Source organism: Falco biarmicus, chromosome 5, assembly GCF_023638135.1.
Source record: "Falco biarmicus isolate bFalBia1 chromosome 5, bFalBia1.pri, whole genome shotgun sequence".
Taxonomy (NCBI): domain Eukaryota; kingdom Metazoa; phylum Chordata; class Aves; order Falconiformes; family Falconidae; genus Falco; species Falco biarmicus.
The window spans coordinates 78,144,980-78,162,472 of NC_079292.1; the positions used below are offsets into that span (position 1 = coordinate 78,144,980).

The following is a 17,493-nucleotide window of genomic DNA, read 5'->3' on the forward strand; positions in this document are numbered from 1 at the left end:
CTACACCAGAAGCTTTTGCACTGCAATGGCCTACAGCTCTCATTGCCTGTTGCAAGACCCAGTACTAGGGCAGCCACAAGCAGTAGGAGGCAAAATCCCACACCTCCTTTGAAAACCACACTGCGACCAAATTCTTAATTGCTGCTGAGATATTCATACTCATCCCTTCCCACGTCACTCATCTGCAAGGAAACCCACAGGGGTATCAAAGCTCATGAGGGTATCAGAGGAGTATATGCAGAGATAAAGCAAACAATTTTCTGCTTTTACTGTGGTTCTTAGGCTTTTCAGAGCACCATCTAATTTATCTTTGTTTTTACCATGGCTCTCAGACTTTTCAGGCCACTATCTCTACGTCTTTCCACTTGCACGTTCCCATCTGGGTAAAATCACACATACAAACTCTGTTTGAATGCACTATGGGTATGTATTCTGGCAAAGGAAAAACATGATGAATTAAGCTCACGAGTTTCCCTTGTTCAGAAATCCCAGCGGTTACTTAGATAAGAGGACCGATAGCTGTGCCTAATACCTGCTCTTAAATGCAGCTTCCACCACATTATTTACAGGTTAGTATTTTTTCTAAGGCACCATTATTTTTATCAAACAAAACAGTCAGGATTTTTCCACGGTCATTAGATCACACTCTAAATTTCTGAAAAGAAAAGAAGAAGAAAGTTTGGCTATGTGAACTGCATTAGCATGCACCTACTTCTTCTGTGATTTGAAGCTTTATTCAGAGATCATATTCAATTAATTAAGTCTCCCCCTCCTGCACAAATTAGTATAGTCTCACTGAGTTGCACCACTACCACTCAGCAGCTGTGATCACACCTATAGTCTCTTGCTCAGCTGATTTATAAAAGATTTGCTGTTAAACTACTAAACTGTTCCAAGTTGCTGTTGTTTCTAATGACTAATGTCTTCAGGTTACTTATTCTCTGTTCACAGTCTGCAGAAATATTTCTGAGTAAAGGGGGAATGCACGCACAGTGTGTCACACAAAGAAGTTTCTAGTCTCTCCCTCAAGTGAGTTCAAGCATGAGTAAAAACCTTCAACAAAGCCCCAGCAGCTGCTAAAGTACTACTTGCTCTACCCCCGTTGCAGGACATCAATATTAGGGTATGGAAAGAGAAGGCAGGGGAGGAAAAATAAAGGAGGAAATGACCATCATTCCTTAGGGATTTAGGAATCCTCACCGATCAGAATGGCCTACGCAGCCTATTAGCAGCTACTGAAAAATTAAGATCTTCCAAATCATTCCACCCTAGCACCCGTAGGGCTCAGAGCTGCTTTTGCAGTTCTTGCTTTGAGTTTTTATTATGCATTCTTCAGTCACTCTGAAGAACTGGAAAACATGAGAGAAGTGACAGTCTGAGGCGATCTAATTGCTCACTGCCACACAGTCTCTTTTGTCAGGGCCTGAGCTGAGCTAATGCAGCTTGCTAACCAGGATAAAGAAAGTTTTCTGCTAGTTGAACTTGCTTCAGAAAGTATCCAACAAGCAAAGAATAAAGGCAAGGGGAAAAGCAATGTTTCTTAGCTGGGGGGTGGGGACGACAACAAAAACCACACAGGCAAGGGAACAGAAAAATGGAACGATGATTCCAAACTTTTTGGAGAAAGGAAGCTATTAGATCACTTTAGCCATAATAACTGGATGTTGTTGCCAAAAGTAACTTCCTTGAGCACAGAACTCAGGGAAGGAACATGAAAACTTTGCCTGAATTCCACATTAAGTGTGTATAAACATACCGATCTTAAATTCTACTGTTAATATAACTAGTTAGAAGAAAGGAAACAATAACTTTCCCAGGAAATGTTAATTTGAATGTGCAGAACACCCCATAGCTTGCTTTATTATTTTTTAGGCAGATTACTCGGCACTATTGAGCCACTTGCCCATCAACAAAACCCAGTGGCTCAATAGTGCTTTAGTACAGCACAGCAGAATTACCATTGCTATTCAGTTCTTAACTTTGGTATTCCACAGTTCTAGGACTGCAGCTGTGAAAAATCATTGCAGATATTGCTATGTGGGTGCCGCCTTCTAATTAAAAGAAAATACTGAAATACAGCAGTGCCTTATTCAGTTTTGGAGAGTGATAAAACTCTACAGTATTCACTTAAAAATGTAATTGATTCTTTAATGATCCAAATAAAAAGGTGGATCTCTTATGTTGATTTGTTCAGATAGTAACAGGATTTTGGAAATGTATACACTTGTACAAATAAATTCATAAGTATATACGTAAGATACATATATATATATACTCTATATGTATATGAATACACAAACACACACTTCAGAACACATAATAATCCATTATACGTAATATTTTTCCAGAGTTGTAAATACACCAAAGTGAGCACCAGTGTTTCCCTACAATGAGAGAACCAGGAAATTTAATAGTTAGTAAGTAGAAAACCTCTTCTTCCTGAGATGCTGCATTAATATTAGTGCTAGCAGAATGAGCCTTATAAACCCTAAAGTCAGTAGTGGTTCCTTAGTTTCTGAGTCTAGAAATTGTGTCTGTTTCCAGAGTGCAGAAATTATAAGAAGAAAACCAGAAAAAAATCAGACCATGACTCTGGTCTACTATCTAGCCCATGTGACTATTTCTGGCTCCTACTTAGGATGTTTCATCCTGCCAGTTCCAGATAAACCTGGGTATTAAGGTCCTAGTAGACTGGGTTTCAGAAAAAGACCCAATGTGCCTGTGTTCAACCTAGCTCCAGCTAGAGAGTTCAAAAATCACCTTCTTGAACACCCCTGCCTTAGCTGCTGTCAAGCCTTAAAGACAGTAACAAACTCATGTACTTCAGATTTAACCATTAATATTCTCTGGACACCTGAAGGTTTCTTTCTCGGCAAGCTTGCAAACATCACCTTTGAGGTGTCAACAATTCAGTCCCTAGAGCTGAATCTACAAATGCATGAAGGTATTTGTGCTGGTTTTGGCTGGGATAGAGTTGATTTTCTTCGTAGTAGCTGGTATGGGGCTGTGCTTTGGATCGGTGCTGAAAGCAGTGCTGGTAATTCAGGGATGTTTTAGCTCCTGCTGAGCGGTGCTTGCACAGTGTCAGGGGCTTTTCTGCCTCTCACTCCACCCCACCAGCGAGCAGGATGGGGGTGCTCAAGGGGTTGGGAGGGGACACAGCCAGGACAGCTGACCCCAACTGCCCAGAGGGATATTCCATACCATATGGCATCATGCTCAGCGTATAAAGCTGGGGGAAGAGGGAGAAAGGGGAGAGGGGGGAATGTTTGGAGCGATGGTGTTTTGTCTTCCCAAGTCACCATTACATGTGATGGAGCCCGGCTTTCCTGGAGATGGCTGAACACCTGCCCGCCCATGGGAAGTAGTGAATTAATTCCTTGTTTTGTTTTGCTTTCCTTGTGCACGCAGCTTTTACTTTAGCTATTAAACTGTCTTTATCTCAACCCATGAATTTTGTCACTTTTACCCTTCTGATTCTCTTCCCCATCCCACCAGGGGGGAGTGAGTAAGCAGCTGGGGCTTAGTTGCCGTCTGGGGTTAAACTGTGACAGTATTGCACGATGCAATGTCCAGCTCTTAGTGCTTTACTGCAGTTCTTAATTAGGCATCCATGTTTCCCTCTGTAGGGTATCCAAAGAGTATGACCGGGCATGTTGGGAAGAAATTTGCAAACCAGCACCCTAGGGCAGAATATACATGTCTAGATAGATGTGTTCAACAGGAGCATTTTACGATGTTACTGACCCCAGGCCTTGATACAGGTCTGAAAGAGACCTGCTTCATTCCCACCGGGATTCACCTCCCTGAGCCACCTCCTGGAGACTAATCTGTGCTCAACCACTTTCACTCAATACACACTCCAAGAAAGCTGTGCTTTCCCTTCTTCCTCCTTCCTATCTTTCCCTTCAACCGGTTTCTCAGGAGTTCAACCACTTACCTCAGAGAAGGAAGATTTCAGTTCCTACACTCATACATGGCTCCGTAAGCCATTTAACTATCAGAACGTACCTGGGAGAAAGACCCCTCTTCCAAGCTTTTCTGCTAAATTAGTCAGCAAGAGAAGAAAGAATGTGGCCTCGTGCCCCAGTGGTTAGAGGATGCCTTGGGGGAAAAGACAACCGACAATTCCAGTCAGTGCTTTGGCCACCTAGTTGTTCAACCCCGTTAACATGATAGCAGTTCTTACAATACTCCAATGCAAACATTTCGGTGCATAGCAAATGTGACTAGTAGAAATAGAGGCATTTATGGATTTCACCTGGGTCCAGCCTTGATAGCTACTGAGCAGAGTTTGAGGATCTAAGTTTTGAACTCTGGACAGCTAGGTACGCTGCAACACTGAAGTACTTCCAAAGATCTAGTCTAAATCTCTTCTGCTAGAAATAAAAGACATAGGGAGAAAATAAGTCCTGTATTTTCAGCTTGCATACTTTGCAAATTAGACAGAACAACAATAATTTCTTCATAAAAGCAGAACAATAAACCTTTATGAGTCTTAACTTCAATGAAGGTCTGCGCATGTATCTGTACAGAGGTCATTGCAGAGATCGGGGCTTCAACCCCGTCATTCCCTGAGCTAGAAGGGGAAAAAATGTTGTTTGTTTGGGGTTTTTTTAATAGGAAAATGGCATCTTAAATCCAAAATAATCGCCAGGGAGATGCAAAGAGAACTTTACTACCTGTCATTTCTATTAATTTTTCAGACTGACTAGCTCTTACTCAGTTATTTGTATAATGCCATTGACCCAAAAAGCACAGTGTTGGTAAGGGTTGCTACTTTAGGTCTTCAGTCATCTTCTACTTGCTGACAAGAAAGTTCTGTATAGTCTACACTGTGACACTGTAAATTGAAAAATCGTAAAAATAAGGATGAACAGGTCACAAGTTATTTTTTTAAATTAAAAATTCCTTTTCAGAGAAAATGTAATAATCATTAATGGCATACTAAGTCTATTGTATTGTTATTAGGAAAATGGTTAGACATGCTAGTGATATAGTCCTGAAGATTAACTCTGCTGGTACAAACCTAGCTTCACCGTACTTGACTTCAGCGGAGATAATTCCAACTTCACACATCTGAAAATGCTCATAAAATTTGTTGAGTAATACTTTGTATCAAGAAGACTTATAAACTTGAACTTACGGAAGGACACCATGTATATCAAGCCATAAGTTGATTCTGGTTCTATGTATTAACAAGAACGAGAGTTTGAGCTCATATTACTCAAGACTTGAGAACAAAGTGTAAATACTTTGCGCCATCATAGTGGTGGTTCAAAGCCACTTACTCTGAGTTTAAAGCTCACATTAAGAACATAGATACAGAAGAAACCTGGAACTTTATATCTTCTTATACTTCCTAGGGAGGTTGGGCTTTTCTTTCCCAGCAACATTAACAAATGCAGTGTCTAATTCCCTGTATAACAAGAAACATTTCCAAGTGATAGAAGCTGACAGAATACAGATTATTGGCTTATATTTTGAAAAGACAAGTGCAGGGGAAAATGGATATAGAAATATTTCACTCTGAAGAAAACATTGTGAAATCAGCAAACAGGGTGGGAAGATTTTATTAGAGCAAATGCTACCTAATTACCTTCTACAGTCTTCTAAAATCATAGCCCATAGTATCCCTGCCAAATTTCTACAATATTCTCATTACTATTATGCTAAAATATCTGTCTTTTTAAAATTATGATTACATTAAATTAAACAAGGCTGACCTGTGTTTTTATTATACACCTGTAAGGACAGTAAACATTTAAGGTAGGACCCTTAAATCACCATTACCACTTCATCAAACTATAGGAAATACAATGTTACTTAAATCTTACCAAAGCTGTCATGCTCTTTCTGGTATTACCTACTCAATCACTGCTAGTTCAGTGATCTTGTATGTTAAAACGAATGTAACTCCAATACAGTCAGTCTCATTGCTCAATTCAGTAAGGAATGCAACAATCAAATTGTTTGTAATATCACAATCCATCACTACGTGTGCAAATTTGATGACACAGTCACTTAACTGGGGTCTTAATAAAATCAAACACAAGAAACAGCCTAAACAGAGGTATATAATAAGGATCTCACGGAGAAAAAAACCCAAACAAACAAGCCAAAAACAGTTGTATCCATGAACTAAATGTCTTGTATAAAAGCAGTGGGGACATGTTCTTTTCACTGGTCAAATCTCCAAGGACAATATTTGGCCAAAGAATTAGAATCATCAAAAAGATTAAGACCCCAGCACAGAAAAGCAAGTAAATACAAACTCAGTTACAAGCACATGATTAAGCCTACTGAAGACATGTGAATTACATACATGTTAAACTTAGGGTTATGATCAAGTGAGGGATAAACTTGAACCTGTTTTCTGAAATTATTGATATTGAAGACTGATTGTAAGATCAACAAAAAGAATTTTGGTTTGTCTTACCTTGCCTGGTACCTGGCTTATTTTAAAAGTGTCTATGTTTCAGTTTTCATTACGATAAAAATCCAAGTCCAATGCAAGTCTTTCTACTCAGAGGGCAAAAACATGACTCAAGCCTACAGCACACCTTCTGCACAAGACTTATCTGCACTGAAGGAACATCAAGCCCAAGAGTGATTTAAAAGCAGTCAAAGAAGAAACAGGCTCATGATAAATAAAAGTTAGTAACTAGTCTTTTCCCACCCATGCACACATATACGAGTATCAAAAACACACGATATAGCTGTTAACAGGCATCCGCCAACACTCTGTCCTTGTCGCTGATGGAAGTTGAAATATATCTGTCTTGCCATTCAGCTATTGTCTAAATTTAGAGATGAACAAATTTGGTTAAATTTGGATCAGATCACTTTCTGACTCACATTATCCTGCAAGTTAACAATCCTTCACACGTCACACAAAAAAGGCCACAGAATGTAACACATTATTTCTTACCTTTATGAGGCACTGCACACAGTCAAAGCAAGGAATACGAAAATATATTGTCAAACAACAGGAAACCCATACAAATAATTCTGATATAAACAGCAGAGCAGTGCTTATGTATTGAAATATGCATTGAGCAAGCCAAATCTTTAACTAGTGGAAATTCACGTAATTCCATCATTTTGAGCACAAGTCCCTAGATTCCTAGGCAGTGAGTGCCTGTCCTTCCGTGTAGGAATATCTCCATAGACAGATTTTTTTTTCCTTTTCTCCCTCACATACACAAACACTTTTAATTGCTTATTGTGTAGCAATTTAACTTCAATTTTTATAAAATGGCTGTGATGTGAAGAAAAGAAAACAACAAAACCCTAACACCAACATCAATAAGTGCTAATAAATATTAATATAACATAAGTACCACTTTTATTGCAATGTGAAACCAGTTTATTATCCACAGATGAAATCAAATTGCTGCCTTTATTACTGTCAGGAATGACTTCTAAGATATTTCTATTTACTACTTGAGTATTCATCAGCACTCTGTATTTACAGCATCTAGTCTCTCTCTCTCCCTCCCTCTCCCTCCCCTCACCCCATTAATATATGAAATAATTTAAAAGCAATGTTTTCTGATACAGTTTTCCAATTAATTTAAATATAGGCACAAATGCACATTATGAGATTAGTAGCAGACCAATTGCCAAATCCTGATACAGTAAAACACCAACAGGAAATATTATCATGCATGTATTTGCAATATGAACATAGCAAGAAGATGAATACAGAGTTTGCAGTCTGGTATCAAACACTCAAATTCTTGCAAATTATTCAACTACCCCACAAACTCTGTGGATAATGAAAAAACCCCACCTTTTGACGATAAATAGAACTAAGACATTTAGCAATATTCCAAAGCCTTTCACTTCCTAAAGTGGTGCCTTTTATTGAAGTAACAGTACATGTAGAATAAGTGATGTTTTTATGCATCCTGTAATTTAGAAAACTTAAGTGATAATTTTGCCAGCCCCAAAGTTGATCATCTTTCATTATTACAAACTGCACTTCAAGTTTGAATCACACAGCCCTCAAATTTTCTGTCCAACCCCTCTTATTCTTGCTTTCCCATTTCAAACAGAACTAACTTGAAAATTCCGACATTTTCAAGAATGCTTGCCGGGTAATTTTCATGAGGCACAGACAGCCTCCAATTACAGTGAAATAGCTACAGTGTATTACCTTTTGTAGAGCATTCTTTGGTTTTCTGAAGTGAATCAAAGCTCTCCACGGGAGCTACTCTGATCAGCGTTAGAACAATAATGTGCTATAAATGCTCAGTATTAGAACAAGGAACTTTGTTTACATGGATGATATATAAGCATGTATAAAAATATCACAGAAACTTCCATAAGGGGACTGCCTATATATTCCTACATTGTAAGACTTTCCTTGTCAGGAAGTTAAAACAGCTCCCAAGAAAAGGCATGAAATCTAAGCAAATGCATTTCCCTCCCTTAACCTGGTCTCCTTTGTTTGGTTCTCTATACACAGGCCAATTAATTGCTTCTGGCTATAAGACCTAGATACACAGACAGGGTGAGATCTCCATCATTCTTCTGCACTATCAGGAAACATCAACAAAATGCAAGTAGTTTTAGTTAATCTCCTTCCACTTGCATTCCTTGGTAGAGACTCTTCCTTGACACTTGCAGGAGGAAAACCCATTCCACAAACACCGAATTAGCACATCCATACCTACACATCCCACTTCACATGAACCAGCAGAGGGGATGTTTAGTGACACAAAGGTTTCAGAGGACAGAACTATAGCAGAGTCTCGAAAATTGGAACTTGCTTTTGTTTCCCGGTTGTTTAAATTCTTGCAGCGTGGTGCTTGTTTGCCAGTCCCCACAGAAACAAATTTGGAAAGGTTGCTCCTAGATTCTTACAACAAAGCATCAGACAGTCAGTGTGAGTCCACTTTTGCTTATCCTCTCCTGCTGAATACTCCACTGCCTTCACTGGAAATTTTTGGCTATGTAAGGAGTAACGTGTTTGGCCTAATCAGGTTTTATTCAGTTCCTGTGAGTCTTTATTCAGTCTTTGATACCAGTGGGTGTCTGACCCTATTGTAGCCTAAATGAAAATGCAGATTGAGAAAAGCAGAAATCTACACACTTTAGATGTATTGACCATATATGTATGCCTGGGATATTTAAAAGGAAGCCATTTATAATCAGGAAGCATAAGTGCTTATTCTGAAACTGACATTTAAATATCCCATCAACAGCAACCAGCATTGCAAAACGGCTTAATTAACCTGAAAGGATGTAATTTTATGCTATTTAGCAAGAAATACAAATTTTAAAGTGCTTTTACGCAGTACGTATCAGAGCAGTAAAGCCAAATCCTGCTCTTAACTAACCATATTTAAATACGGAGTAAATTTATGTACCTCCCTTAATAAACCTGCAACTAAGGTGGTGTAAATACAAGCAGAATCTGTCACACATACTCTATAATCCATTTCCTAAAATTACCATGCTCTTTACAACATTCTAATGGTGGAGTTAAAAGTTAGTAAAGCCCCAATGACAGAATGGATCACTGGATGGTGGTGGGACTGTGAATCCTTGGGGTTCCTCCACTCCTTGCCTTTTTATTTATTATTATTTTTAATTTAATTTGGCTGAGCCACCTCTCCTCTTCTACATTTACAAATATCTCCGGAAGATAACTTGCCTTAAAACCATCACAGGAGACTGAATATGTGATACTGAATCCTTTGAGGTCCACAACTAAAATAATCCAATGTCTTTGTCCTACTCATACTCACAGTGTGACTGACATTCTTCTGAAAGCCTGAGAGCTGTGGTCCACTGGATGAAATGCAGGACTGTGATGGATGAATCTGGGATCTCTCCTGCTGTGTGACCCCAGAATCATAGAATGGTTTGGGTTGGAAGGGACTTTAAAGATCATCTAGTTCCAACCCCCCTGCCATGGCCAGGGACACCTTCCACTAGACCAGGTTGCTCAAAGCCCCATCCAGCCTGGCCTTCATGTCTCTGCACCCTGATGCCCCCACAAATTTTGCCTTGCCTGCTTGCATTGTATGTTCTTTAGCAAAGGCTCCCTCCAACAGGTATGCCTTCAGTGTCTGCCCTGGAGACCAAAAGGAAGGCTAATCGCATAGTTAATATGCTAATAAGACTCTGCTTCAGTTCTCTGCTCTGTAAGGGCATCTGTGTGTCCCCAGGCAAGACACTTGGGCCCAGGTACCACAAGCAGAATTTCCAATGGGATTTAGGACAGGGAATACTTCAGAGAATCTCAGTCTCTACCTCTGCCTGTTGTAATCGCTGCAAAGTTCTTGATGCAAAATTCCCTATCTATGCCACAGTTCTTCACAGCCGCCCAAGCAGGATGCCAGACAAGGATTTTGGTCCTTAGGAGCTCTGTAGAGGTTCTTCTAACATTGTCTAGTAGGACCATACTTAAGAATTCTTCTGTCTACAATAACTCTGGTTTATGAACCCATGGGCATGATGGCATAGGCAGCACCACAACCATCTTATCCTTGGGCCTGCCTGTTCAAAAATCTTCCTGCCATAGGCTTTCTCTGCAGTTCTGTCCTGTATTGTTATTTCTAATAGACCAGTTACCACAGCAGGTTGCCCACACAAACTGGCAGAAGCAGATAGCTCAGACTAATAATTTGACCCCAGCAGGAGACCCAGCTCCTGTTTCACATTTGAGGAGATTGTAAAAAAACAGCACAATTTGGGGAAAGTTAGTAGGAACTGTCACCCACACAAAGCAGTCATTGCTCTGTTCCTCCAGAAGAGACATCCAGAAACCACCACAGTGACAGATAAAATGAAGCTCAGGTAAGCCCTCAACAAAACTCTTCAACATCTTGAAATTCATGAGGTACTGCTGATCAACCCATACCTGCAGAAAGATATAACTGGCGTGACAGTTAAGTCCAGAAGCCACGGACTCCAGAAACGCAATGGGGTTTTTTGTACATTACAGAGAGCCTGATACCCTTCTGATGCCAACAAGACTACTGGTCCTCTTATAGGTCGCCAAAATGATCACAGTAGTCATAATCCATAATGCAATGGCTTTGTTTTTCCCCTCCCCTAGACCCATGCGGAGCCTCTGGATCTTTCTTTTGTCCTTCCCTGTGCTCACTAGTTATCATTTGTGCCAGCATCTTGGCACACTGAGATCCATAGGATGCTGAAGATCAAGCTGCAGATCAAGATGTATGAGGCAGATGGGTAAAGAGTTACGGCAAGAGCTAAAAGGGGCTGTAGCATGCTCCAAGGACTTGTGGGATGGTTCTTTTCCCAAGGATGCTGTTTGCAGCATGGACATGTCTGAGGCATTCTCAAAATGACCAAAGAGGCATTCTCAAAATGACCCAAAAGGCCAGTAATGTGGCTGACAATACAGAGATCCTGCCTAAGGCAACCCTTGGGACCTTCCTGTGAAGAAGCATAAATGGATCCTTTATTTCTCCATTTTCCAACAGCAAAATGTGGAATAATACCACCTTAGTCACAATAACATAATATTGTGAGGATAAATTAACTATTGCCATGTACGCAGACATTGTGGTAACATGGATCATAGAAAAAAGCTATATATAGCCACATAACCAATACAATAAATATATCTATAAATAAAACCTCTAAGTACTACTGCAATACAAATAATAAATAAAAGCTGAAAAGACTTAGTCAGACATGCAGGTGGATTTCCAGTTACGGAGGAATCACTTTTGCAGAGAGCAGAGTGGAGCACATTAAGTGGGATGGAGAAAAGAAAGGTAATAAATTATCCTGAAAAATGGCCATCACAGGCAAAGGTATGTTCTTAAACTTCTGAAATGCAGTTTTTTTCTAGTAAATTGAATATACGGATAGCTAAGAAGTATATATGAGCATCCTCATACACATATAAAAGCTGCTTTTTCCTGAAAAAAAAAAATGGATATGCATGTAGCCTGCTCAATCTAAACACAGATACAAGTAGTTCTTTGAGTTGTGGAGTTAATGAAGCATCTGTGGAGAACGGTTTACTATCTCGCCCAGAATTTATAGCACTATAAATCCTTATACTGTATTTTACTTTGAAATAACCTCCCTGTAAAGACAAGCCCCAAGAAGGCGCAACAGCACATGTGCCTGGGAAGCTTGCCAAACTTTTCTCCAGCTGACCAGGGAATACACGTGTGGGGAGGAAAGCAGGGAGAGGAGCAGGAGGCACATTTTACACTGTTGCTTGTGGAGTCCTGACAGACAGGGAATCAGTGCCCCGCTAAGATGTTTTCTAAGGGCTGCATAGAGCAATAGGGGACAGGGCATCGCACCAGGATCACAGACAAGAGACAGCTCTTTTATTATGGCGGTATCCAAATGTTCCTGCACCTAATACCTGCTTTGCACTTTAGAACCCTCCAGGACTTACGGTAGGTGAGCAGTGCACATACAGCACACGACAGGTATATACAGAGAATGCTGTTTATGTTGACAAAGCGAGAGGCAGTTCTGGCAGCACGCTCGCTCCAGGGTCACGGCTACGTTTGAAGCCAGCAGCACCAGGCTGCACAGAGATGGCTAAGCTAGCTGAGAACAGCCTCTCTGCAACTGGAGAAGCGGAGCTGCCTGAGAGGCAAAGATTACTTTGAGCATCCAGGACACAGACTACCTCTGCAGAGCCACTCTGTGCCACGTTTCTATGGAGCAACTTTGTGTATCTGTACCGTGGTGCTTCACAGCCCAGCACAGACATGCCTTTGCAGTGCTTTTTTCTTTCTCTAGAGCTCCTAAAAAGCAGCCGAGTGGTCTGACAGCTGTATCCCCCCCCTCTTCCCTTGTTCTCCCAATAGCGGGCTGATCCAACTCTCAAACGGCCAAGAGGCTTTCTGCTTTCCCCAAACTAGGTTCTGGGATGCCTGCTGGCCCTCCATTTTACTATTTAGAAGAGAATGAGGAGGTAGCAGAGGGGCATTTTCTTTACCCAGTACATTGTTCCAGCACAGCAGATGGGACTTTGTCCTTCAGCAAAGCAACCTCAGATCCTGCTTTCAGTCAGGAAATGGTGGCTTGGATAGGAAATAGCAAATATCATGTAAATACAATTACAGTAAAAATATAATTTGAGAGTTTTGCATTAAAATCTCTTTATACAAAAGAGTACTTTGTAGGTACAGGCGTGCTATAGCCTACAACCATCCAGTAGCTCTAGGGCATTCTCCATACAGAACAGCAACAGCTATTCTCTGAAGGCAAAGCACTCCTAGCACATATACAGCATATGCCAGCAAAATTCAGCTTATGCCAGCAAAATCCTGCTTTTGCCAACATAACTTGCTCCAGATCACCCAAATGAAGCTCTAAGCTTCATTTCTCTAAGCGGGAGAAAGAGCTATACTCATGACATCCCTGCATGTATGCTTTCATCAGTGTAGCTCCATCAGTCATGTACTTCATACACTGGATTGACACTGAAAGGCTGCCAAGGAACAGTGTAGACCTACCGCTAGTTTCTGGAGCTCACAACTTCCAGTGCTTATGGATTTCAATCTTTGTTAATATCGCAACATTTCCTGCTTCTTATAACACATGTGATAAATACCTAAACAGTCCTCTAGTATCTGTTATGTATGTTAGTTATTTAGACACTTTTTTCAATGCAGATATGGCTTCCATTACAGTCAACAACGTTGCAGAATCACTTTAAAAATCTGCTGGGTAAACAACAGTCTAAAACCAAAGTGCTGACACGCAGTGCCCAAATGAAAACTCTGTAACAAACTTACATTTAATCCTATCTCTATTTGAAAGTTCTGTATTTAGATTATAGTGTTTGATGCCCTATTTTTTCTGCTGAGTTTCATTTAGCATTTCATTCTTCCTGCTAGATACCACTTGAGATGACCGTATACACATCCTGATCCCCTTAAATGCTTTCAAGCAGAAACCACTGTTCAGAAACTCATAACATTACATTTCATGCTCTTGCCCTTTCCCTCACTTTGCAGATGCAGAGGAATAGGCTGTAATCTCATTTACTACTATCAGCTTGTCACTTTAACCCAGTTTGCAGAAAGCTGTCATTATCCTCCATCTCACAAACTTCATACATTTCAGCAGAAAAAAAAATACTTTTCTGAGCCATAACACTGCCACAAAAAAAGAAGAGAAAGTAAATGCTTATTAATAAATGTCAACAATGGAATTTCCCTCTGACACCACAGTGCTAGTAGCTAAGGTGTTACTGCTGTTGATTTGTAATCACCACTCCGGGAACAATCAAGAACACTGAGCATGAAGCAAGAATACTTTGGGGTTTTTTCATTGGAGCAGAAAAAGAAACTTTGCAAAACAATTTTAATTTGGGTAGAGGAGTGATAATTAACATACAATCCAGGACTAAGCTTCCCAAAAGCTTAGGACCGAAGGTCAGCTTGCGGCTTTTTACATTTATAATTCAATATTCCTAATTTGTTTTATCCATAACTTCTGACTATTCTCAAAAGATGAAACCACTACAATCCTCTGCTTCAGAAGCTTGCCATTGCTTGGCTTCCTCTTCCATACCTTGCTAACATAACGAGAGATATAAAATCATAAAACTACAGTTTTTGTTGAAAACTTGCAATGAAGACATTTCGAAAGAAAAACAATGGATGTATTCCTCTAGCAAAACCAAGGCAAACCCCAAATGCTGGACAACATTTCCATGCTACTCCAATAACAGCAAGCTTCTGCTTGTAACACCAGGACAAATACTGTTTGAGGGAACATAGAACAGAAACATGTGCACGAGTGTCACTGCTTTGCTCCAGCAGGTTGCAATACACCGCTGACTGCAGCACGTCTGGGGACATGGAAGGTGGAAGTGGGGCCCGTTTGTTCTTCTCAAAAGATAAATGGGAAGCACCACAGATATTTCACCGGCAAACCAGCTTACTTGGTTAGAAAGTCTTTTTCCTTTAACAACATTTGCAAAAGTTAGGAGTTTGCAGTGAATCGTTCTAACCGGCACTGCCCTCCAGCACCTTGGGACTGTTATTTCACTATTCAGGCTAAATAAAACAAATGCTATTTCAAGCTTCTTCCTTCACTGTTTTGATTCTTTTCTTCCTATGGCTCCTGACAATGACAGTAAAAGATAGTCCTTCACAAAATGATAGACCATTGAAATATTGAAACTTTAATCTTTCATATTAGTACCATTTATATAGTTATTGTCCATGATTCTAAGAAATACCTACTGAGATAGCGTCAAGTATCTTTTTGAGAAAGCATAAACACCACCTTCAATAAAGGAAATTACCCAGCACAAATACAGAATAGTGATTCGAAACTGAATCCCCACACAGCTACTGTAGTGTAACAGCTAAAGACAATGCCACGTCTCCAGAAAAAGTGACAGGACTATGCGGCTCCCGCAGTGATTGGATGTGGTTTCCGTTTGCTCACGGATGTGATGGTCACTCCCTGGCCGTTTTTTAGGAAGGGGCTTCCCGGGTACGGCAAAGCCTCATGCATTCCAACATAACCTTGATTTACAAACATCTTCAGGTGCAGTTTGCCTGTTGCCCTTATCCATACTGTGTTGCTCTTTCCCGATTGTTAGAGATTCGTATCCTGAGCTTGTGAAGGGCTACTTTTGTGAAGTACAAAAAATTCCAGACTACTACAGCCTCTATGTGCAGAAAGTAGAAAAGAAATCCACATGTCCAACGTTAGCAGTAATAGCTTATACCCTCTTCTCCAGAGTTTTAGGAAGGCTTTGTCACTTTCTTCACACTTTTACCTTCATTAGCACCATTTCCCTCCCTTGACAGACACCATGACCGGAGTAAGAACTTCTCTGTTGTGGCTGTTAAGGGGCTGTACAAAACGGTGTGTCCTGCAGACAGCCCCCCCTCCTCTTTTGCCCTCCTTTCACCGATTCAACCCATTTATTTCACGTTTAGATCACTGTGGACATAAGCGTTAAATGTGTACATATATATAGGAGGGGGTGGTGGTGTGTGTGGGGGGGGGTGTGTGCGCGCGCGCGCGCGCGTGTGTGTGTGTGTGTGTGTGTGTGTGCGTGTCTGCGTGTGTGCGTGTGTGTGTACCCCCCGCCCCGGAGGCAGCAGCCTGCCAGCTCCCACACAGTTCGTGCCTTTGCCCCCTCTGCCTCGCTGCGGGACGGGAGCGCAGGACCACGGCACGGACCTCGCCCCGCACAGCCGAGCTCGCAGCCGGGCCGCCCGCGCCCCTCTGCGTCCCCCTCGCTGGTTTAAAGAACCGGGCAGCCGGGGGCATGCGGGGGCAGCCGAGCCTCCCCGGCTGGGCGCAGCTCCCCCCCCCCCCGCTGCCAGAGGCGAGGGACCCGCCCGCCCCCCGACCCCTGCGGACACCCGCGGCCCCGTGCCTCAGCCCCGCGCCCCGCTCCCTGCCGGCACGGCGCGGACAGGGCCCGGCAGCCCCGCACCCCCGGGGCGGCACCGCTCGCACTCGCTGCGGGGCGGGGGGGTCCCCACGGCGCCAGGGGGAGAAGCCCGCCCCCCGGCAGGGCAGCGCGGCCAGCCCCGCACCCCGCGGGCGCTCCGGGGGACCGGCACCCCCGTGGCGCTCGCACCGGCCGGCACCCCCCTCGCCCCTCCCCGCCCCGCCGGGGCGCCGGCCCCGCCCCCGCCCGCCCCCCGCGGCGGCGGAGCCCGCAGCGCGCCGCCCCTCGCCCGCGCGGCCGCCGGTACCTGGGCGTTGGAGCCGAGCTCGGGCGGGCGGCGGGCGCCCGGCGCCTTGGTCTGCAGGTTGATGGGGGCGCTCTGGGGGGGCTCCACGCCCGCCGCGCTGCAGCCCAGCCCGCCGTTGAGGTGCGCCGTCACCATCGCGATGGGAGCCTTGGCCGGCAGGACGGAGATGGCCAGGCTCTGCCCGGGGCTGCCGCTGGGGCTCCCGCCGCCGCCGCCGCCGCCGGGTGCCTTCAGGAGCGCCGGGACGCCGCCGGGCTTGGCGCTGCCGCTGGCGCCGCCGCCCACCAGCACCGCGGGGCAGCTCCGCACCGCCAGCTTCTGCCGGGGAGAGAAGGGGAGAGAAGCGGCACCGTCACCCGCCGGGCTGCAGCCGGACCCCCGGCCCCGCTCGGCCCCCGGCCGAGCTCCGGCGCTGCAGCTCCTGCCGGGCTCGGCCCTTGACAACACGGATCTGGGCTTGTTGCCTGTATTTTGTTATGTTTTCTTTTTACGGGTTTGTTCTTGGAAGGGCAGGCGGGCGGGCAGGGGGAGGGCTGGGCTTCCCCTTCTCGCCCGGGAACTCGAGGTTTGACTCGGGGTTTTCCAAGACTTTTTTTTTTTTTTTTTTTTTCTTACCCCTTTGGTATCTATCTGTTCATGCCCGGAACTAATGCTCCTGATATAGGTCTAGGTAACGCTGCGGCTGTAATTAATAATAAAAGGCTTCAAGAATGTTACTTTCAGCTTCCTCTTTGAAAACCCATTACACGTGCTCGCCTCACCCCAGCGCTTGGCTGCTGCCACTTCACCCCTGCTTGGG

At 43.2% G+C, this 17,493-nt stretch overlaps 1 protein-coding gene across 1 annotated transcript in view; it reads right to left on the reverse strand.

Moving 5' to 3' along the window:
• Positions 1–17,202, reverse strand: part of PHF21B (PHD finger protein 21B) — a 67,260-nt gene extending 50,058 nt beyond the window's left edge. Inside the window, exon 1 of the mRNA XM_056342080.1 lies at positions 16,695–17,202. Coding sequence (XP_056198055.1) covers positions 16,695–16,829 — 135 coding nt within the window. The 5' untranslated portion in view covers positions 16,830–17,202. The remainder of the gene's footprint in view (positions 1–16,694) is intronic.
• Between the last annotated feature and the right edge of the window lie 291 nt (positions 17,203–17,493).